We start from the raw sequence: 24,462 nt of genomic DNA, 5'->3' as shown, positions 1-24,462 counted from the left end.
CTATTTCACGCCTAAATCTAAATTTGTCTAATTTAAAACCATTGTTACGAGTTCGCTCCTGGTTGGATAGTTTGAGTACCTTTGTAATGTCCCCTTTGTTTAGCCCTGCCTTCCATTTATATACCTCTTCAGGTCGCCCCTCGCTCTACGTCTCTCGAGGTAGTGCAAATTAAGATGCTTTAACCTGTCTCTATACTCAAGGTTCCTAATGCCCGGGATTAGTCTTGTCATTCTCCTCTGAATTCTTTCCAAGGATTCTATATCCATTCTGTAATATGGTGACCAGAACTGAACTGCCTAATCCAGGTGTGGTCTCACAAGAGCAAGATACAGTTTTAGGATGACCTCACTAGTCTTGTAACTAACACTCCTTTGTATGAACCCAAGTACTTTATTAGCCTTGTTACGAGCAAAAACACATTGTTTACTTGGCTTAAGGTTCCTACTTATCATTACTCCTAAATCTCTCTCGCAGTCGGATTTCTCTTATGGCATCGTTGTTCATCTGGTATCTGGTTTCCCTGTTTACATCTCCTATACTGAGTACTTTACATTTGTCCACGTTGAATTTCATCTGCCATTTTTCAGACCATTCGAAAATTTTTTTTAGATCTTCCTGTAGTTTTGCCGAGTCCTCGTCAGATTTAATAACACGTCCTATTTTAGTGTCATCAGCAAATTTACTTATGTTGCTGTCTATGCCGATATCTATGTCGTTTATGTATATAATAAATAATAATGGTCCAAGTACTGAGCCTTGGGGAACTCCACTTGTGATGTTGCTCCAATGGGACTTAGTGCCATTAATGCTCACTCGCTGTTTCCTGTTCTGTAACCACGCCCTAATCCATTTAAGGATGTTACCTTTGATGCCATGAGCTTCTGCCTTTCTAATTAGTCTTTCGTGGGGGACTCTGTCGAAGGCTTTCTAAAGTCGAGATATACCACATCATAATTGTGCCCCTCGTTCACCGATTCGAAAACTGATGAAAAGAATGTTAATAAATGACATTATTCATATTACCACCATAACCAACAACAATCTCAGTAAAAACCCATTGAAAAAATTTCTACTTGCCCCCCCCCCCCCATGTCCTCAGCGAACCCCTTCTCCTTCCATGTCCTCAGCGAACCCCTTCTCCTTCCATGTCCTTAGTGATCCCCTCCTTCCCCAATATCCTCAGCGAGGGGGTTCGGTCAATAATAGGTCAGTGAGGGCATGGCGGAAATGGGATGGGTGGAGAAGCAAGAAGGGGAAGCAATGACGAGGTAATGTGAGAGAGAGAAGGACGAGGGAGGGAGGGAGGGAGGGAGGGTGTATTAGTTCCAACATACAAACGCCTACATGACTCGTAATACGCACCAAAACCTCCCCGCCAACTGACTACGGTCCCCAAGCCCCCATCAAACAAAAATCCGATTATTAAGTCTTTCCTTATTTCCCTCTTCTTTTCCTCTCTTTCTCATTCTCGTCCTATAATTTTATCTCTTTCTTTCTCATCCAAGGAAAAAAAATCCCATTCATTGGGTATTTTCTATGAATAAGTTTTCAGTTTTTTATTCCTTTCGACCTCTGAGCCTCCTTCCCCGCCCCACACACCAGGATATACAGTCCAGTTCATTTGGTCTTCCTCATAAATATCAGTTCTCCCACCTTCTCTCTATTCTTCTCTCTCTCTCTCTCTCTCTCTCTCTCTCTCTCTCTCTCTCTCTCTCTCTCTCTCTCTCTCTCTCTCCTTCCCCCTCACCACATCTACAGGAAAAAATCTAGTTCACTCGTTCTTCAATAGAATATCATATATATCCCCAACCCTCTACCGCTTTATTGAAATGTCATTTAACTTCTATTTTTTATTTTGCTTCATCAGTGAAACATAACCAAGAAAATTAAGGTACAGGTATAAATAATTATTGTAAGTCTTTTCTCACGCACGTTACGACTCAGCACAACACAAGACTCTCATCAGTCGTTCTCAATTAATCTTTCTCACTGCCTTACCTGATGTGTCCTGAAAAGAAAACCTACAAACTCAAAGGTAATGATCAATGTTTATCCTGGTAAATTCCTCTATTTATGCCTTTATTTACACAACAAACCTGATGAGACAGAAATAATCAATGACGCGAAATAATAGTCAGTGTTGCTCTCCAATCCGGCCACCTTGTACCATACAGAGGAAGGGTTTATAAGCGTGAGTATGTGTGTGTGTGAGAGACCAAATACGACTTATAAAAACAACAACTATTCTTTGATTTTTACTCCTATGCATCTGGTGTGTGGGGTAGATCAAGGATTAGAGACGCTTCAAAGTAGGGGAGAATTAATAGGGAATGCAATACAAGACGATGTGTGGAAACAAAAGCGGGAATATCCAAACGTAATAAACAGTGTACACGAACGAAAATGTTACCCCGATAAAATATCTAAATGAACAACACTTTCACCTTTTAACTTGAATTTTTCTGTTATCGGTTTCAGTTTCGAAATGATTTAGGCTATACAGTATATTTCTCTTCAGATAAAGGTCTTACATTATTCCCAAGTTTTTAGTTGAAGAAAATAATAGAAGTCAATATTGGAAGCCTTTACTATATCTTAAGAGATAAAATAGAAAATGGCAGAATAATAAGACTGTTACAAAAACAAAGGCGAGAGAAAATGAGTGAACAGAATGATAAAGTTTAAACAAAAAGAGAACGTATTTTATTGAAGGTAGTGAAAAACTGTTAGAAACACTAGAGAGAGAGGGAGAGGGAGAGAGTTGCACTAAGTCTTCCTATCATGCCACAGCATAAGCTTCCTGTGTACCAATGGCACTGATATATGACTACTGTGCGCGGTGTGGCACTTGCGGTTGTGCAATGACACTCCGCACACCCACTCTGGCACCCTTTACCCTCCAGTCACATACCCTAGCCACATCACCCGGGAATACTCCAAACTACAGACCATCTACAGTCTCGAGGTATGCATGTTTCCGAGTTCAGACATACAAGACATACATCTAGACACTTACCAAATACCCTTCTATACACTGCACATCAACAAATATCTGACTCTTTAGATATATACTCCAGGTAAAAAAAACAATTTCTAGATCTAAATTCATTTGCCATTAATAACATGAGTACAAAAGAGGTTCTTCAACAATAAATGCACAACTATACCTGACATACCTAAAACCATTCAACCCCAAGTCTCTAGTGAAGCCAAACATCAGGAAAGTCTAAGACAAGCACATACGCACCCCATTCACCATGACTTTACCGGGTTCACACCAAATGCTGGGGAACCCACTCCTCCAGTACCAGCTGTTGCTCAATAGTCTCCTCCTGCCGATGACGTCGCCGCCAGGCAACAGTGACAACACCATCGTAGAGGAGACTCTTGAAACAGCTGGCATTCGCGATCTCGACGACTATCTCCGTATGACGTCCTTTTCTAACCAGCTGGCAATCATACAACTCAACAAACTGGTGACACAACTTGTCGACGGCGAAAACAAAGGTGAGTGATCGACTGAGTTTTCTAAGGTCGTCAGGAGAAATATTTTTACAAGGAGTTTGGTTGCAGGGAAATTTGTTGCAAAGTGTTTAGCTGCGAAAGTTTAGTAGCAAGGATATGAGTGCCAAAGCACTTTGTTTATGCCCCCACATCTTACCTTAATCTGAAGAAGAATCAAGCCAAATGTGTTCTTCACGCAGTGTACACTGATTGGACAAGTAACGTTGTTCGGTAATACACCGTGTTTTCTAAAAAAATGAAATGGCCTCACTATTTTTCTGATGAAACTCAGCAATTGACGTAAAATAATCTCTATCACAATGTCAACACAGTTTTTCAGCCTGTTCAGCCATATCTGGTACTGAAAATTCAAATCTCCGCCCCCGAAGCACCCACGCATTGTTCATTGCTAAGACAAATAACTCTTGCCCAATAATAATTCTTCTCTCGCTTATAGCCAATAAGAAACTCCCATTGTAGATGCTTAAGAAGTGAACACGGAGGTAACGGAGCACTGGGGGGGGGGGGGCGGAGGTGGTCAGAGCTTCTCCGCGAGACGTAAACAACAAATGGTGAGAGTAGTGACTAGTAACGCTGTTAGTAAACAAATATATAAACTAAAACCTAATAAGTCACCAGGTTCTGATGAGATATTTGCCAGAGTATTAAAGGAAGGCAAGGAAGAACTTAGTACGCTCTTAGCAAACTTTTTTAACATGTTAAAAACGGGTATAATACCGGAATCCTGGAGGATAGAGAATGTGATGCCGATTTTCAAGAAGGGAGATAGATCACTATCCTCTAACTACAGTACAGTCAAATTAGTTATACATCAATTGTAGGCAAATTGCTGGAAGCAATACTTTCAAACTCAATTCGAAATCGCCTCGAGAAGTACAAGTGGGCGTTCATGTCTGACAAATCTATTAACATTCTTTTCAACTGTTTTCAAATCAGTGGATGATGGACACGATTATGATGTGGTTCACCTCGACTTTAGCAAAGCCTTCAACAGAGTTCCCACGAATGACAAATACGTAGAGTGGAGGCTCATGGAATTGGACAGAAAACAGAGTAAGCATTAATGGCACTAAATCAGATTGGAGTAACGTCACTAGTGGAGTACTCTAAGGCTCATTACTTGGACCATTACTATTTATTATATACATAAACGACATAGATATATGCGTAGACAGCAACATAAGTAAATTTGCTGATGACACTAAAATAGGGTGTGTAATTAAATCTGACGAGGACTTCACAAAACTACAAGAAGATGTAAACAAATTTTTCCCACGGTCTAAAAAAATGACAGATTAAATTAATGTGGGAAATGTAAAGTACTTAGTCTAGGATAATGTAAAAAGAGAAACCAGATACCAGATGAACAATGTTGTTAAAGAGAAATTCGACTGTGAAAAAGATTTAGGAGTAATGATAATTAGGAATCTTAAACCAAGAAAACAATGCATATTTGCTCGAAACAAGGCTAACAAAGTACTGTACAGGACTTGGGTTCATACAAAGGCGTGTTTATTACAAGATTTGCGAGGTTATCCTAAAACTATATCTTGAGCTTGTGAGACTTCACTTGAGATTACTCGGTTCATTTCTGGTCACCATACTACATAATGGATACCGAATCCCTAGAAAGCACTCAAGAGGAGAATGACAAGATTAATCCCGGGCATTAGGAACCTTGAGTATAGAGGTAGATTAAAGCGTCTGAATTTGCACTTCCTCGAGAGACGTAGAGTGAGGGGACCATGTGGTTGAGGTGTATAAATGGAAGTCAGGGTTAAACAAAAGTGATAAACCAAAGGTACTCAAACTATCTAACCAGGAGCAAATTCGTAGCACTGGTTTTAAATTAGACAAATTTAGATTTAGGCGCGAGATTGATAAACACTGGTTTGGAAAGAGAGTAGTGAATGAGTGGAACAAGTTACCGAAATTTATCATTAACTCGAACACGCTGGGTAGCTTCAAGTATAGGTTGGACAGATATACGAGTGATAGGGGTTGGGTGTAAACGAAGCTGCCTAGTATGGGCCAATAGGCCCGCTGCAGTTTCCTCTACTCTTATGTTCTTATATTTATAATTAAAATCTTCTTCAGTTCCCATCTTCCAAATTGTATTCTATAGACTTTAAGTGATACTTTAAGGGACACCAGACCAGAAAACATTTGAAACGTACTTTGAAAGATTACATGACAGAGATTGTAGGAGTCAGTGTTTTACTCCTGAATAATTCTTCCACCCACACAAGTTCAATGGTTGGAAGGATGAAGAAAATTTTTAATACACTATATGTTTCAGAGGAAGAAAATAAGTCCCAGAAGGAAGAACAGATGAAGATGGAGTTCCAGGTAAAACTGTTGAATCAGCTGGAACAAGGCTTCAAGCTTCTCAGCAAAGAAATAAACAAAAACAATAACCTCATCACCAACATCACCGATTCTGGCGAAGGTAGGGATAGGTCGTCTCCTAGTTGGGTGGGTTATGAAGTATCTTGGGAGGAAATAGATTAATCGGGGAAGTTTTAAGTTATCTAGAGGAGGAGGGTTTGGTACTAGGAAAGGACAGAAAAGATTTTGAGGAAGAACTGAAGAACAATGATGAAATACGGTAAATGAAGTGAAGGAGGAAGAATAGTATGCTTGAATGGTTCATGTGTGGGTCTGGATTATGTTTCTGAGAAAAGAAAATGGAAATAGGGATGATTTTTAAGGTACTGTATATGGGAAAAGAGAAGAGATGGATGTTGGGAAGAGCTTATAGATGTTTGGTAAAGGAACAGGATAAGGAAAATACCCGTATAATGGAAGGGTGTATAGGGAAGAATGAATGGTATGGAAAAATGGACGTTTAGAGGAAACAAAGATTAGAAGAGATAAACAGCTTGAGGTGATTTAATGCATACCTAAAGATATGATGGAATTGACAGAATGGATTAAAGTTGGTTAAGAATGAGGTTTTGTGGAGGAACGGGGGAATACTTAAGATGCAGGAGGAGGGAGGGGGGGGGGGATGAGGATGACTACTTTGATTATGAGAAGAAAAAGGATTGAGATAGTTTTGTGGTCTGTTCACCCCCTGCAAGGTTACTATCACGTCCAAATTACACTGAGACTGTAATTTGGACGTGATTTTAGCCGTTAGTGAACCAGTTTAATTATATTTTTCTTTAAATCTTCAGTTACAAGACTACTTTTAAGTTAAGAGTGTTTGAGAATTCGGTCTCAGGTGTTTAGTGATGTGTCCTCTGCAGTGGAACAGGCGATACAGGCAGTGGGTGAGAGGTTAGTCAACGCCAGCTTGAACGTCACCTCTCTACGGAATGAACTTCATAACCTAAACTTTTCCCACACCTGCGGCTTACAAGGTAATGACTATGTCTCACAAAAATCAGGGTTTTTTCCTCGACTAAAAGGGTGAGTATAAATTTAAGTACTGTATAAAGGATAGGTCTAGTAATTCCCCTTATAGTTTCAGGAGTAATGTGTCTATGAACTTTTGAACCTAGTTACATACACCCAGTACTGGTAGCACCTTAATCCAGACATGAATAGAAATGTATCGAAATGCTCCTCACCAGTACAGTAATAAACCGTACACACAGTAATGTAATCAACCATGTTCTAGATATTCAATGATTTGTATGATAGACAGCCATAGTTACTGAAGAAATGAGATGAAAATGCTAACAGACTGACTGTGGATAAGTACTAAAGTAAGGTCCTGTATTGACATCTGATTTACTGATTCAACCCTTACTAAAGACGTTCACATAAAAGACAAAATTATCGGAGAAAATCTGTACATACAGTACAGTAAGTTAATTTCACCAACATATCTAGTTAAGGGAAAGTCTAAGTGAAATTTAAATGATATTTTAGATGTTATTTGTGTACTTTATCCTCAGTCAACCAATGAAGTGATTTCTTAAGCATTATCTTCATTTACCAAGAAATTTCAACGACCAAAACTTTGATCATCTGGACTCTGTTCCTGCCTCTTTGTTAAACATCAGAATCCATCGCCCTCTTGAGTCCTTAAGTACTATTCCCAGTGTTACATTTTCGTCTAAATTATTTTGAGTTTTACGTTTGTCTAGACAGCAACATTTGGTTCAAGTTTTCAACCTTACACATTTTCTTTATTGCTGTGATCATTTTACTGTTTTCTTTTATCAAGAAACTCACAAATGTTACGACTGTACAAGAACGTGATATTTAGTAAAATTATCGTTGGCACAAAAAAAAAAAGACCTGGGTTTACTGATAAAAAAAATAACCCACGCTGTATTAACTCCTTAATAGAATCGGATCATATTTGGAATAATGCTCTTTTTCATGTTTTGGGTTAAAAACTGTCACCTACCATATTCATTTTATAAATAGATTATACCTAAACTTAGAACACATGTGCTCGAGGTGCTCCTGATTTTATTGATATGATGCTGAGGAAAAACTTACCTCGTTATATAAGCCAGAGGGCGTCCCTCCCGAGGAATTATTTAATTCATGCTATTTGCCATTCTGTGTTTTTGGTTATCCTCTTGGTGTTGGCAGCCTGATAGCAGGTTTCGATAGTTTCCCCATCGCTCAAATGTTGTGCAGGGAATGAAAAAAACTCTTAACCTCCGTCCCATCCATGAACCCTGAGCTCAACTCATGAACTTGTGAATCCGAGACATCACACATTGTTGGGCGCACTGTGTAAATGTCTCGGATTCACAGGTTCACGAGTCTCAAGGTTCATGGATAGGACAGAGGTTAAGAGTTTTTTTTTCATTCCCTGCACAACGTACAGTACATTCATCATGAGTAGTTGCTGTTGTACCTTTAATTTTGTTATGCATAAATATTTGATATAATAATGCATAACTATCCTGATTTGTGTTCGGTTACATTAAAAGTATTTATTCAACTTTACATATACGGTACTTTTATTAGTTTCCGTAATATCACAGAATAATCTACAATGATTCAGTAGCACGCATGAGTGTAGTGTTATTGTTTACAACTTTGTACCAGCACTTATCTGTGTGTCCCTGTACTAGTGTTACTGTAGTTGGTTACCGTAATTAATAAATTTATACCTGCAATTTTTTTCACGGCTCGAGGAGACACTGATGATGAGCCAGCTCGACCTTGTTATAGGTGAGGTCACGGGGGAGCAAGTGAAGTCAGGTAGAGGTCAAGTGAAGTCAAGCAGAGGTTAAGTGAAGTCAGGTAACAGTTAAGTACAAGTGAAGTCAAGTAGAAGTTAGGTGAAGTCAAGTAAAGGTTAAGTGAAGTCAAGCAGAGATTAAGTAAAGTCAGATAGAGGTCAAGTAAGATAGACACAAATCCATTGACGATAAACACAGCCTCGTTATGATCATAATGGTATCAGGATAAAGTTGTGTAAAACGTGGCCAAGGATTGGTCATATTTGATCAGGAAGTTTACCTGTAAATAATGAAGACCGATAATGTAGAAAAGCTAAAATTGGTCAAACGGTCAAGATAAAGTAAGCCTCACCTTGAAGTCTTATAATAATGAGAAAAAAAAATAATGCTGGTTGATTTCATGGATGATAATTACTGTAGTGCTAATTTGTAACGACTGAAGGCGGACATGCAAGACTAACGAGAGCGAATACAAACTAGTCGGTATTCCGCTTAATTTAGAGTTTTCCTTGCAAACAACAGACTTGGTGGTGGCGCTGCAGATGGGAGCGCTGGAAGCAGTGAGTGATGACCTGGGCGGCCTCACACTCAACCTCACCACCTCTGGCACCAACAACTTTCAAGGTATCCTCTCTCCAACATCTTGCAAGGTATCCTCTCTCCAACATCTTACAAGGTATCCTCTTATCAACATCTTGCAAGGTGTTCTCTCTCCAACATTTTGCAAGGTATCCTCTTATCAACAACTTGCAAGGTATCCTCTCTCCAGCATCTTGCATGGTATCCTCTTATCAACATCTTGCAAGGTATCCTCTCTCCAACATCTTACAAGGTATCCTCTTATCAACATCTTGCAAGGTGTTCTCTCTCCAACATTTTGCATGGTATCCTCTTATCAACAACTTGCAAGGTATCCTCTCTCCAGCATCTTGCATGGTATCCTCTTATCAACATCTTGCAAGGTATCCTCTCTCCAACATCTTACAAGGTATCCTCTCTCCAACATCTTCCATGGTATCCTCTCTCCAACATCTTACAAGGTATCCTCTTATCAACATCTTGCAAGGTGTTCTCTCTCCAACATCTTCAAAAGTTGTTCTCTCTAAAACGTTCAACCTATTCCCTTACCAGATAACTCACACAGTATTCCCTTATCAACATCTTGTAGCAGATTGATCATGTATTAACCTGTCCACTAATCTTATTTCCTTTACTCATAACTCTTCTTCTAACTTACAGCACGCTAGAAAGTGCAAAATCTTTCCTCAAAAATGCCACCATTAAATTACCTATTATATTTCCCTTATAATTTGTACGAAACTAATGACATATTTGTTTCGATTTTCATAGACGGGAGATTTTCAACGTCAAAATAATTAATTATTGTTTGCTCATAGAAAATAACATCAGATCTTCATAAATTTAAAACCATTGATCTTGTTTGTTGTTCAGGCAAAAACCCATAGTTGCTGAAACCCACTAAAAATAACAACAATAACAACGATTATAATCATAATGAAAAATACCCGTAAATAAAGTCAATTACCATATCATTTTCCAATTCATCAAGTGTTTTACAATATCATTATCAGTTAATATGTTCCAGAAGATCTTAAAACTGTTTTAACTGGAGAACCAATCGTATACACGTGTGTTTATAACCCGCAGGGTCAAGGAAGCAACGACAAAGGTGGTCACCCAGATGTTAAACCAGCAGAATGACCTTTTCGCAGGTGAGGGCAAAGGACATGTGAGTTCAGGGAGAAGTCAAGAGTGACCTAATTAATCCTTGGAGTCCAGGAAGAGGTCAACGCTTAGCAATTGAAGTAAAGGGGAGGTCAAGGCTGGGTGTGGCGCTGGAGGTGTGTGGAAGGCAAGGGGAGAAGTAGGTGTGGTGAGGGTTGTGTGGGGGAGTCAAGGCTGGGTGTGTGAAGTTAGAGGTCAAGGCTGGGTGTGGAAGTTAGGGGAGTCAAGGCTGGGTGTGTGAAGTTAAGTTAGGGGAGGTCAAGGCTGGGTGTGTGAAGTTAGGGGAGGTCAAGGCTGGGTGTGTGAAGTTAGGGGAGGTCAAGGATGGGTGTGTGAAGTTAGGGGAGGTCAAGGATGGGTGTGTGAAGTTAGGGGAGGTCAAGGCTGGGTGTGTGAAGTTAGGGGAGGTCAAGGCTGGGTGTGTGAAGTTAGGGATAAGTCATAACTTGATTATTAATAAATAATCTGGAAATGCATAAATAAACACGAACGACGATTTAATAATTTTCAGGATATATAAGTGATTCTGATGAATAAATAATTTTAACGAGTACAAAACCTTGTCTATGAATAACTGAATACATCAATAAATATAATAATTTTAACCATGAATAATTAAGGACGACAATAAACATATACTTCTAACGATGTGCAAACAACTTTGGAAGTGAAAAAGAGTGTAAGCCGCACGGAAATCATTTTTAACGTTCAGGAAATGTATAGCCCAGAGGACATACCCTCTTAAGAAAGCCAAGAAAACTTTCATTTGGCGGAAAGATTTGTCTTGACATAAAATTTTGGAGTAGTTGAGGAATAAAAAGTTCCCAAGTAACCGAAACGTTTTAAAAGTGAGACAGAACTTTGCGTCACAAAATTAAAGGTCGATTTTCGTTTGATGATCTTAAACTGCTTGTCTTCGCTAGTTACCACGAAAAAAGTTGCCTGAAGTCCTTGAGGTATTGCTGAAGCCTTGAAATATTGTTTATGATCAGTTGAAGTCTTCAGTAAGATCACTTGAAAAGTTTGGACTATTATGTAAGATCAGCTGAAGTCTTGGAATATTGTATTTCAACAGTCTGGGAATGCTGTGGTATATTTTACTGTCTAGTCAGATGAGGCCTGGAGTACTATATAATATCAGGCTACGAATGCTAAAGTACAGCCCGAAATCTTTAAAATACTGAATAGGATTAGACAAGGAATCCTCAAGTACAGTCTGAAACCTTAATATACTACTGTATTAGATCAGATGGAGAATTACTGAAATGCAGATATAAACTTTAAAATATTGTGTAAGATCAGATTATGAATGCTATAGTACTGCCTGAAACCGCCGAGTATTGTAAAGGACATTCTGACATCACGTTTGATATACTGTACAGTAAAACATCAACTGAATTACCCAAGCCAAAACAGGATAAACAATTGTAATAAAAAACGTGTTGACAATACTTAAATTTGGGTGAAAATTACAAAAAAAACCCAAACAACTGATGAAAATAATCAAAGACGGATAAAAATTGCCGAAAGGTGGTAATTTGAGACAAGTTCCCTACCCCATACGCCTCTATCTAGCCAGTTCAGAACTTTGAACAATCGAAAAACAAACTTTCTTTTCCCAAGTTGGTCTAGTTATAGATATGGTGGCCGACAGATAATTTACTAACATCAATTGTACTGAGAACTTCATCTGCAGACTCGATGACAACAGTGCGGCTGGAAGTCGTGCAGATGGTGAACGAGACCAGGACCGCCATCAATGAGGACTTAAACAACCTTACATACTACGTCCAAAACTTCTCCAACACCGCCACCAAACAGTCTGAAGGTAACTTTCATTACTGAACTCAAATGTTTGTTCTATTATTCTCTGGAACTTCTGTATGAGTCTATTATTGTTGCCTCTTCATGCTCCATCTGCTATGGTTATTATTCAATGAAATTCTCAAGGGAGGGATACATGCATATAAACGGGCACCAAATGCATGATTTAAAGAACATATCAGCATACGCGTATTAACACCACTGAAATATGTGTCTACTACCCAGATAGGTTTAATCCCAGCTAGACAAATGTATAAATACAACATGCCCTGAAGGATTGGTTCAACTGAGTCACTATTACGATTAAACATAAACATTAACATTTCAATGAAGGGCGGTAGACGCGCCAAGTGGTGAGCAGTGGTGGTTAAGTTCGTAGTGATAGTTGGTGGAGTGAGTAGGAGGTAGGCTCTAGGTAGTAATTCGTGGTGGGTAAGATACAAACGCGTCTCAACATGGTACCGGTGTAACGTGAAGTTCAGTGAGGTTACGGTCAAGTATAATGACCTAAGAGTGATGAACACAGTACTGAAGGGTCATGCAACATTGCTTTGGATGTTTTCTGTCTGAAGATAGGTTTTGACAAGGTCGGATCCGAGGGGGTAGGGGGAGTTCCAATACTTTTTCTTTAATGTAGTCTTGTACTCAGGCATTTTTGTATAGTAATTGTAATTACTATTGATCTCAGAATATCTAATATCAAGTGCACATAGTTTCAAAATGGCCTCAAAATGCCCATGATACTGGTAAGAATTTAAAAAACATTTGGGAGGGGGGTGGTTACAGCCCCCCCCCCCCCAAAAAAACCCAGATGGGTGGACTCACTGTGCTCGCCACACCCACAACTTCTTTGATATTCCTGGATCCGCCCCTGCTCTGTGTTGCCCAAAATGTTAGAGAAATAAGGAAACTTAGCTCTTTCCTGAGTTTCCTTCCCACCCATCAACCTAACCATTTCAATTATGAACCATTAGGACTGGGTCTTAATCCTAATGGTTTAGGTTCTGTTATGGGTTATTAGGACTGGAACCCACTTAACCAGCTCACACCGACACTGACGCCAACTCTTACCTCTTTATTTCCCTGGTGACAGAGGCACTGGAGCTGGCACAGAACACAGCCATAGGGGTCATGCAGCTTCAGGCGGACCTCTACAGCATAATGGAGAAACTAAATTCGTCCACCGCTAAAATCTCCCCCGACGCACCTGGTGAGTGATGGTTAATATTACCAATGGTAATGATTTTTGCAATACTACTACTACTACTGTAACAATGTTATGAGTTAGTGAGTATTTCCCACCAAGTGTGAGCCAATCGCAATGACCTGTGAGTGTGAATGCCTTAAGCCTAAACCAATTAGAAGAACCTGTGAGACTTGACATCATGACCATGTGGTGTCCTGTAAGTCGTCTTTGCTTTAGGACAGAGTCTGGTTAGAGTTAGTGAAGGACAGACGTGAGTGTGGTCGGGTCCCCAACATGGCAGGATAGATCTCAGTGAGTACACTTAAGGTTTTATCCATTTCACGAAATGTATTGTAATTTATGTGACCCCTGTTTGACTAGCTAGGAAAATAGGTTTATTGTTTTGAAGTATAATTGTCAATCTTAATAGAAGATGTTCAATAAATAAGAACCTTTAAGAAGTGATATAACCCCCACCCCTCTTGGTACTGCGTAAAACATTGTCATACAGGGCTTTGATGTTATGCAGTGATACTTTGAGTACTGAGTGACAACACACCCATCACCTAGTGTCTCAGTCATTGTAGGTAAGCACTATTCCTTATTTATCAGATGCTGTCTGGATCTAAGGGATTTCATCTCTATTAGGGTGAAGGAATAAGAGGGGTTTCAATATACATTAAGAAGGCCATACCAGCGGAACTAGTTGGAAACCCGAGTAGAGTACAAGGAATAGAAAGTGTCTATATAAAATATTTGAAGGAAGGAGAATTGAACATATCAAATGTTTATATTTCTGGAGGCTGTTTTGACCTCAACTCTCTACCAGATTGCATGTTTTTGGACTCAACTTTGGCTGTAGGAGATTTTAATGCTCGACATCCAAGACTGGAAACAATGGAGAGTTAATAGTAAATGTGTACAACTTTAGCAATTTTTATATCATGTAGATGCATACTTGTTAGGAAATAAGGAAGTGACTCATATTAAAGGAGGAAGGTTAAATTAAGTTTTCCTTATCAGCAGTCAGGGAGTCCAGGGAGAATGTGGGATAATGAGGGAGCTGGTCAGTGATCATTTTGTTGTGTATGTTCAATTACCATTAGGGAAGAGACAGGTGAGATATAGGAGGAAGAGGTTGAAACTAAACAATGATGACACAGAAGTGTTTACCCAAAATATAGGGAAATGGTACAAAAATTATACACCAGTCTGTATGGATAGCTTTTATAATGACTTAGTTGGGGAGATAGAAAGATATTTAACGAAGTCAACACAGACAAAGATAAATGATAAGACACATGGGGCTAGGAAACACTTCTATACTAATGACAAAATGTTAAAGGGATGGACACAAATGTTAAGGGCAGCACATAAAGAGTGGATAAATAATGGTAGAAGAGAAGAAGATAGGGCAATCTTCATGGATATAGCCAAAGTATGTGGGCAGGCAAGAGAGAAATATTGGCAAGACTTTGCACAGTACATTGGGGAGAGTAAAAATTTCAGATATATTAACAAAATTAGAAGAAAAAAGAGTAATTTTATTAATCTTCCTCATCCACAGGAAGAAGCTAATAAACTGGTAGACAAATGGGCTAAAGCCGCAAGTGTTGCCTCCCTGCCTAACAGGACAATAGAAGCATTAGATGAGTGGCAAAATGAAAGAAAATCTGTTTCATCATCAGCTCTAAATATTTGTGATGTAACATGTGTAGATATTATTCAAGATGAGTCGTTAAATGCTGTTAAAAAGGAAAATCTACAGTACCAGCCAAAGATAGCGTGATACTAGCCAAGTAAACAAGATTCAACGGTCCATTACGACAGAACAACAGCACGGTCAAAGTGATAAGTTGCAGCAACTGAGCTGCAAGTACCAGAGAATTAAAAAAAAAAAAAGTAGCTATAGCTCAGGAGGTGGGCGCCTCAAACTGGTTAACTGCGTTATTGATAAGGGCAAATAGTTTGTCTCAATAAACAAGAATTTACAGATGCCAATGCTCTAAGGTGCGGTAGGCCAGTAGAAGGTTTGCCCTCCCAAGTGCGTGTGTGGCTCTTCCTTTGACGTCGATCACGCCATAGTGTGCAAGAAAGGGGGCTTCATATGCATGACGAAGTAAGGGATCTCACAGCAAATATGTTGAAGGAAATCTGTCGTGGTGTCAGGGTAGAACCGACCCTCCTTCCATTGGACGGTGAGAATTTCCAACAAAGGATTTCAAACACATCCAACGAAGCCCGTGTTGACGTCAGTGCTCGAGGATTCTGGATGCTGGGACAGCGAGCCTTCTTCGACATCAGGATTTTTTATCCCATGGCCGCATGTCACCGTAACTTAGTTCTCGATCCTGCACACAGGAGGAACGAGAAATACAAGATAAGGGGATATGGGGAGAGAATTCAGAACGTTGATTAGGGCAGCTTCACTCCTCTGGTGGGATGGGATCAAGTTCAAGATGCTTCTACGCCAGACTCGCGGAGGTGCTATCCGAACAGAAGCAGCAGCCCAGAAGTTATGTTACAGCCTGGATAAGATGTCGACTGTCCTTCTCTCTCCTTAGGTCTGCTTTGCTCTGTCTCACGGGAACGAAAGCATCTGCCCCAAAGCCAGATAATGACTATGAGGCAACAGTCACTGAATGCCGCATAGATCTGCTCAACTAACTCAACACAGCTCGGGTAGCTAATTATGTATTAGGATATTTAACTTTAAGGTAATAAAATGGCGGCGAAGGTGTGGATTGGGGGAGACTGGAGGTCATGTTATAAAAAAAAAGTAGTAGTAGTAGTATTAAGTATGTGTGTGTAAAGAAGATGTTTCAAACGTTTATGGGCCCAAGAATTAGTGCAATACCAATTTTGAACCAGTAAACTGATCTTTAAATATATAAAAAAATTGAGCTATCTAACCACCAACTCATGCACCTCACTGCTCACTTCAGCATCACGGTGTCCTGAATATTTTATCGAAGTAGAGGAAGAATGCTTCTACATCAGCAAGCCAGGAGAAACGCTGTACTGGGATCAAGGCAGGAAGCTCTGCAGGAATATCGGCGGGGACTTGGCCGTACCCAGCAATGTTCTCACCTTCATCCTCGCCGTTAGGAATCATGTTGGTGAGTCACTTGAACAGTTTTGGTGAGTTACCTTAGTGAGTCACATGGTCCTGATTTAAGTTCGAGTTCATGTGGGTGTTTTTTTTAAGCAGTACAGTACTTCTGGATCTCTTATGTTTATATGAAATGATTCACCCGGTCAAAAATCTTTGCTTTCCTGCTTTAATCACTAACATCTACACCCACCACTAACACAACTGCCATCCACCAGCACTAACACCCACCTTGGTGAACAGGTGAGCGTGCAGACAGACTGTGGGTGGGCGGGAGGGAACACGAGGTGGAGGCAACCCCAGATCCACTTCGCAGTGATACGAGTTACGAATCCGAACTGCAGAACGGTGCCCCCTGGTACTGGCTGACAGAGGTCGAGGTGGATCACGGCTGGCTGAAGGGCCAACCCTCAGGAAACACCGGAGAAAGCAACTGCCTCACCGTCTCAGGTTTGGGCTTGGACGACGCCGATTGTGGCTTGAACTTGGGCTTCATCTGTGAGATTGATTGATTGATTGTGGTATTGTGGTAATTACATCCCTGGCGACATAACAGCTTAGGACATATGTCGCCGCATTAAATTAAAGGCGTAACAGACTAAAATCAAATACTGTATTGCAAAGGTAAAAAACACAAGTAACAAATAACAGAACTTTCATAAAAAAAAAAAAAATTCACGTTAAGAGATAAAACTCAAACCTTGTGTAGAGAGCCGGCTTCCTCAACGAAGAAGAGGACGTCCCCTTCCACACTACCCACTCCCCGCCTGCACCAGAGCTCACCTGTGCCTCTCCTACCTGGTCTTCCTCCCTAAATGCCACACAACGTAAACACCTAGAAAAAGTGCAAAAGAGGGCATGCAAGATTATTCTCTCCCCTTCCTACTCCACATATCAAGAAGAGCTCAACACACTGACCCTTTCGACTCTCACTGACCATCACCACGACCTCATCTGCAAATTTGGTAAGAAGCTTCTACACCATCCTCGACACCGGCTCCTACTACCACCTGAGATCCCCAGCCCGAGAATTGCTCTTCGACACCACAACGCATCCAGCCCATACGTGCACGAACTGATCGCTATAAGAACAGCCCAGTTCCAACCATTGTAAAAATTATCAATAACTTGTAATAAACCAGTGTATTCACTCCCAGTAAATACTACTTCTTGCACTGTCACTATGTCGAAATGCACTGTAGTTTGAGCTTTTCCCCATCTAGTTATTATATATCTTATTTGTATCACTTATGTTACTTGTATATTATTTGTAATTCGAAACCCATTCCCCAAATATGTAACTGTATATTTTCAGCCTTCTGGCTGCCAAGCTCTTTCAATAAACCGTTAATTATTATTATTATTAGTATGGACCCCACCGGGCATTGGGAGAGGCGCTTTCTAAGAAGATCTCTGAGACTGGGACACTCCACCAGGAGGTGTCGAACAGTCAATGGGACCAGGCAGTTTTTACCGGAATTAGCCAACCCGGGCACAGGTCAAACGACCCACAACGGGGCCTGGGGGGCGAAAAAAAACAGAACAAATTGAAAATAGAGAAGAAAAAGGTTATACTGTACTGTGTTAATCTACACCACGAAGATGCCGGAAAACCAGCTTTTTGAAATGAGACAGATTGTATAAGTATAGAAACACAGAAGAAGGCAGAGCATTCCACAGTTGGCTGTGTGAGGAAAGAAGGAGGTACTATAACGTGTTACTCTCGTGTGACCGACATCCACAGAGAAACGGTGGGCGCTGGCGGGAAAGACGTGTGTTACGAGCCCATGGCCTTGTCGGTGGTACACAGGATGCCAAATCCACCGAACATTGCCCGTTAAAATACCTGTAAAAGAGAGAGCGTGAAGCAACAATGGGGAGGGGGCGCCCTCCCCATTAAAAAATCAGAAGTCAGCCGTATGTGGCCAATACGAAGGCGGGCCAAAGCAGTCTCTTGGCGGCATGATAGTCCTTGATGTACCCAGGCACCCAGTGCAGGCTGGATGTCACAGAGCTTGTTTGCTCCAACTACATCCCACCTGCATTACCAACTTGAGTGGATGACAGCTCTTATTACTAGCTTCATATCAGAAGCAGGTATAGGGGGAATGATGTGCTACAGGAAGAGAAGCAGCTGCTTTTGCCACAGCATCAGCATGCTCATTCCCCTTCTCCCCCACATGGGCCGCAACCCACTAAAAACTGACTTTCTGGCCCCGACGTTGGCTGAGAAACTGCCACTGTACAATATCTATAACTAGGGATGTGGCGATGAGACACTATCTAAGGCCTGGAGAACACTACGAAAATCGCTAAAAAAAATTAAATCGCTATGAGCTTGGAAGAGAATAAACTTGAGGGCAAGTAAAACACCCAACAGCTCTGCCGTAAAACACACTCCCTGCATCCGACTTACAGCCTTCAGTGTAAACAGGGATAGTCCCTCTGAGAGGAGACATTCTCTAAGAAAAGAGAATGAACCACACGGGGGGTTAAGTACTTCCTTTCGTTAAAATATGGACAAACTTGAACTTCAGGGAGAATCCACGGAGTGGCACACATGGGGCATATCTGAACAGGAGGAAGACAAAGAATTTAAACAACCTCCCTTGCCCTGAAGCCGAAAAGTCGCTGGAGGCTTGGATGCTGAATGTAGTGTGAGGACATAGTCTCATCAACTACACAAGTGTTGGTTACAGACTGCTGAAGGCGGTGGAGGCCAAACTAACACTGGGCTGAAGCTGTCCAGCAGGATCAGCAGAAAAAAATGAGGAGAAAGAAAACTGTATGATGATGTTCATCTAGATCTGGATGAAAAAGAGTAACTGTATATATAGTTCAGTATATTTGTATCGGGAAGAAGAGGAATTATGGTATAGATTGGCCAGTCTTAAGGTTGGGTAAGGAAGAAGGTGGGTGAATGAGTTTAAGGTGATATGGAGAATAATTCTCCTACAATTATTGTAAGAGAAAGAGTTCAATTAGTTTTTAAAAAATACTGAATAGGTTGGAGAAAAAAAGTTGCCCAATCTGAAGAAGTTGAGGCAGGTACTGTCATTGAGGACTATGTCATTGTTTGCTGTTAAGCAACACAGGTTCATGTATCACACTCGACAGTCACTCACTCTCACAGCAATGAAAGACATCTATTATGATCTTGTTTACCAACACCTGATACACTGTCACACACTATGGGGGGCCTCTGACTCTTCAAAAGCCCAATCCCTGGTTACTGCACAAAAGAGAGTTGTGCCGACAATGACCTACTTGGGAAAAAAAAAACACAAACGAACAATTTGCTAAATTGAAAATTTTAAAATTTGAGGATATTAGCACCTACTGCTGTGCCCCATTTGTTTACAAATCTGTTAAGCACTTGCTTGACAACAATTATTTCCGGTTCCGGAATAATCAGAGATACAACTTAAGGCACCTAGAGCTACCAAGGCCACCCTCTATGCGCTCCTCCCAGTCCCGGCCCTCCATAAAATATCACGGTGTGAAGGTGTGGAACAACTTACCCCCACCCATCCGAGCAAATATTACGCTCCCTTCCTATCTATCAAGTAGATAGATAAGAAATTAACATTTCGAAAAATATATTTGCCAACTAGACATAATCCTGACAGCTCGGTCCTCTTGTTCCGCCTTAATACAACCCACGTTGTACTGCTTCCCTCCCTTATCATATTTATGTTTTTCAATTTCCATTGTAAATTATGTATATACTGTACTTATAATATAAATGTAAAAAAATATATAAAATAAAATAATTAAATATCGAAGTGATAACCGTGGTACCATTCTGATATGTTCTTATTACCACCATGCTATGTGTACTATTCCAGATGATACTAAATACGGTCAGACTTCGGCGAGCTCACTGATAACGACGGAGAAATGAGCAATAATTTGAATAAATATTTTTCAACAGTTTTCACCACCGAAAATTTAAACATGATACCCGAGGCACCGACTCTATTCAGAGATAGTGAAGAAAACAAATTAAGTGAGATAGTAGTGACTAGTAACGATGTTAGTAAGCAAATAGACAAACTAAAGCCTAATAAGTCACCTGGGCCCGATGAGATATTTGCCAGAGTATTAAAGGAATGTAAGGAAGAGCTTAGTATGCCCTTAGCAAAGTTGTTTAACATGTCATTAAAAACAGATGTAGTACCAGAATCCTGGAGGATAGCGAATGTAATACCGATTTTCAAGAAGGGGGATAGATCACTATCTTCTAACTACCGCCCAATCAGTCTAACATCAATAGTAGGCAAATTACTGGAAGCAATCATTTCAAACTCTATTCGAAATCACCTGGAGAAGCACTGATTGATCAATGATTCCCAGCATGGCTTCACAAGTGGACGTTCTTGCCTAACTAATCTATTAACATTCTTTTCATCAGTTTTCGAATAGGTGGACGAGGGGCACAATTATGATGTGGTATATCTCGACTTTAGCAAAGCCTTCGACAGAGTCCCCCACGAAAGACTAATTAGAAAGGTAGAAGCTCATGGCATCAAAGGTGACATCCTTAAATGGATTAGGGCGTGGTTACAGGACAGGAAACAGCGAGTGAGCATTAACGGCACTAAGTCCCATTGGAGCAACGTCACAAGTGGAGTTCCCCAAGGCTCAGTACTTGGACCATTATTATTTATTATATACATAAACGACATAGATATCGGCATTGACAGCAACATAAGTAAATTTGCTGATGACACTAAAATAGGACGTGTTATCAAATCTGACGAGGACTCGGCAAAACTACAGGAAGATCTAAACAAATTTTTCGAATGGTCTGAAAAATGGCAGATGAAATTCAACGTCGACAAATGTAAAGTACTCAGTATAGGAGATGTAAACAGGGAAACCAGATACCAGATGAACAACGATGCCATAAAGAAATCCGACTGCGAGAGAGATTTAGGAGTAATGATAAGTAGGAACCTTAAGCCAAGTAAACAATGTGTTTTTGCTCGTAACAAGGCTAATAAAGTACTTGGGTTCATACAAAGGAGTGTTAGTTACAAGACTAGCGAGGTCATCCTAAAACTGTATCTTGCTCTTGTGAGACCACACCTGGATTACGCAATTCAGTTCTGGTCACCGTATTACAGAATGGATTTTGAATCCTTGGAAAGAATTCAGAGGAGAATGACAAGACTAATCCCGGGCATTAGGAACCTTGAGTATAGAGGCAGGTTAAAGCATCTTAATTTGCACTCCCTTGAGAGACGTAGAGCGAGGGGCGACCTGATAAGAGGTGTATAAGTGGAAGGCAGGGCTAAACAAAGGGGACATTACAAAGGTACTCAAACTATCCAACCAGGAGCGAACTCGTAACAATGGTTTTAAATTAGACAAATTTAGATTTAGGCATGAAATAGGTAAATACTGGTTTGGAAACAGAGTAGTGGATGAATGGAACAAGTTACCAAATATCATCATTAACTCGAATACGCTGAATTGCTTCAAACATAGGTTGGATGCTCATATGAGCAATAGGGGTTGGGTGTAAACGGGACTGCCCAGTATGGGCCAATAGGCCCGCTGCAGTTTCCTCCATTCTTATGTTCTTATGTTCTTAAATGTTACATAATACTTCCTTGAGATAAATGTACAATATATAATTATCAGGTGCTTACAAGAGAGCTCAGGCTCTCAACTGGCTCAGCCATGTTAATATTAAGATTTTTAATCGACTCTGTATCTGTGTTCTTCTGGCTAAATAAACTGTTTCAATATCAATATCAACATATATAAGAGAAGAATACTACGAGTCGGACGTTCGAAACATCAATCTGGAGAAGCTAGTTAAAGGAAATTGTTAGGATGTCTTGAAGTACACCGGTCAATGAGGAAGTTATTTGATGAAACACAAGGCCAGGAGGTTGGACTCGTATAACTGCTCAAATTTAGCACCAAAATGTTCAGAGTTTACAGGCTAAGAGTTCCACTATACTGTAGGTGCAGCCTCAGTCTGCCTATATTCTGGCCCGATCTTGCCAACGGCTACACCACACTGTCTGGCTCGGTTACTGTGCTGCCCATACCAGTTTACTACCTGTTCTGACAATTTTCAATTAGAGATGGAACTACACCTGAAATATTTTTTATTGGTAAAACTTCTATCAAGCAAACTGTAAAATATAAATTTGAAGATACTCAAAGAAATTAATAAGTGGATAACCAAACAAAAGAATAAAACCTATTAAAAAAACAAGTATTTTATTTACACATAAGAGAGAATATACTGTACATGTAATTAAATTTATATATTATCATTATTTAGTCTTACCCTTATCATTATTAAGATTTACACGCTCTCAAGAAAGGTTCCACTCTATAAGCTTGTGTATGTTGCCGGTATTCTCTTGTTGAACATTTAATACCGGCATACCGCTGATGGTCTCTTGGTATAGAATACTGTGCAGCTATAACTTAAACTATGGGTCTGGACTTTTAACTATTGCCAGCAGGCAGCTACTAAACAGGGAGGTACTACCGCCTGGGAAGATATTGGAAGCATAATGTATTGTCTAATGGTAGACCCTGCTGCCATATGGCACCACGAAAATTGTGACCAAGTCCCAGGTTGCTGATCTGAATTTCTGCCTCATTTACACACAATTGCAGGGTCTCAATTGTTTCTCTTACTTTGACAACACAATATACATATAACGTTTCTCACTATTTTTTGTATTTCTTTATAGTTCTTTATTATTATTATTATTATTATTATTATCATTATTATTACAGTGTTATTATTATCATTGTTATCATTATTATTTTACTTTTTATTATAAATTTTATTTAATGTGAATAATTATTACATTTCACCCCCACCCCCCAGGCCCCAATGTGGGTCAGTGACCTGTGCCCGTTTGGGCTAATACCCTTAAAAAAATTAAAAACTTAAACTTATGGATCTGAATTTTAAAGTAATTTCTAACACTTGCTATTATGAATGTGTCTGGCCTTACTTCATCAACTCCATCATCACTACGTTACGGAGATCTTAATGGCGTCAGCAAATGAAGCACAATACAGGGTGCCATATTTTACCCCGCCCTCCCCCTCTCCCTCACTTCCCAATGACTCGTGTCTCTCTCTCTCTCTCTCTCTCTCTCTCTCTCTCTCTCTCTCTCTCTCTCCTCCAAATTCACCACAGAATCCGTGACGTCACACACATGCTCATCGCAGCTATATGACGGTACAAAGAAGGGGCGGAGACTTAATCAGTGACGTCATGACACGAATCTCCATCCCACTGAAAGTTGGCCTGGCTGGCACCCTGGGCTGGCCTTCAGTGGGTTTGTTGCCCTCGTACGCGTGACCTACTCTCGCTCCAGCTGGTCTCATGTTCTAAATTGTTAAAACGATGTAACAATTTGATAATTATAACGCCCCCAGCCTGAAGGTGCTCACACAAATGGATGAATTTTTAGTTTGCTATTTTGAAGAGGGAGCGGCGTGATAAGCGTAATTTTGTTTTGTTTGTATGTTTATGTGTGTGTGTGTGTGTGTGTGTGTGTGTGGCGGGGAGTGAGTGAGAGGACTGGGAGGGAGTGGGAGGTGAGTGAGAGGGCATGGGAGGTGTGAGAGGGGGGTGAGAAAAGGCATGGGGAGGGGTGGAGGGGGAGAGAGGGGCATGGGAGGGTGGAGGGGAGTGAGACAGGGGCATGGGAGGGGTGGAGGGGGTGAGACAGGGTCTGGGGGTGGAGGTGAGACGGCATGAGAGGGTGGAGAGTGACCATGGAGGGGTGGAGGGGGTGAAACAGGGCCTGGGGAGGTGGAGGAGGTGAGACGGCATGGGAGGGTGGAGGGAGTGAAACTGGGGGCATGGGAGGGATGGAGAGGAGTGAGACAGGGCATGGGGGGGAGGGTGAGACGGCATGGG

General features: G+C 40.6%; 1 protein-coding gene across 1 annotated transcript; it reads left to right on the top strand.

Annotated features, from left to right (window-relative positions):
- The first annotated feature begins 2,831 nt into the window (after positions 1–2,831).
- Positions 2,832–17,062, top strand: LOC121861641. Its single transcript, XM_042359537.1, has 10 exons — positions 2,832–2,966; positions 3,199–3,508; positions 5,826–5,975; positions 6,778–6,891; positions 9,205–9,306; positions 10,350–10,415; positions 12,125–12,256; positions 13,346–13,462; positions 16,384–16,557; positions 16,794–17,062. Exons 2-10 carry the CDS (start codon positions 3,259–3,261, stop codon positions 17,060–17,062), a joined length of 1,374 nt encoding a protein of 457 aa, XP_042215471.1. The 5' UTR covers positions 2,832–2,966; positions 3,199–3,258.
- The last annotated feature ends 7,400 nt before the right edge of the window (positions 17,063–24,462 follow it).

Source organism: Homarus americanus, unplaced genomic scaffold, assembly GCF_018991925.1.
Source record: "Homarus americanus isolate GMGI-L3 unplaced genomic scaffold, GMGI_Hamer_2.0 scaffold9847, whole genome shotgun sequence".
Lineage (NCBI taxonomy): Eukaryota > Metazoa > Arthropoda > Malacostraca > Decapoda > Nephropidae > Homarus > Homarus americanus.
The sequence above is the reverse complement of the archived record's forward strand: the minus strand, read 5'-3'. Positions and strand labels throughout refer to the sequence as shown.

What these genes read in the sequence shown, in the direction of transcription:
- LOC121861641 (XM_042359537.1), top strand. Translation starts at nt 3,259, where the DNA reads ATGACTTTACCGGGTTCACACCAAATGCTGGGGAACCCACTCCTCCAG. An exon ending in TGGCACCAACAACTTTCAAG is followed by an intron (nt 9,307 to 10,349) that starts GTATCCTCTCTC and finishes TTATAACCCGCA; the next exon opens with GGGTCAAGGAAGCAACGACA. An exon ending in CGCCACCAAACAGTCTGAAG is followed by an intron (nt 12,257 to 13,345) that starts GTAACTTTCATT and finishes CCCTGGTGACAG; the next exon opens with AGGCACTGGAGCTGGCACAG.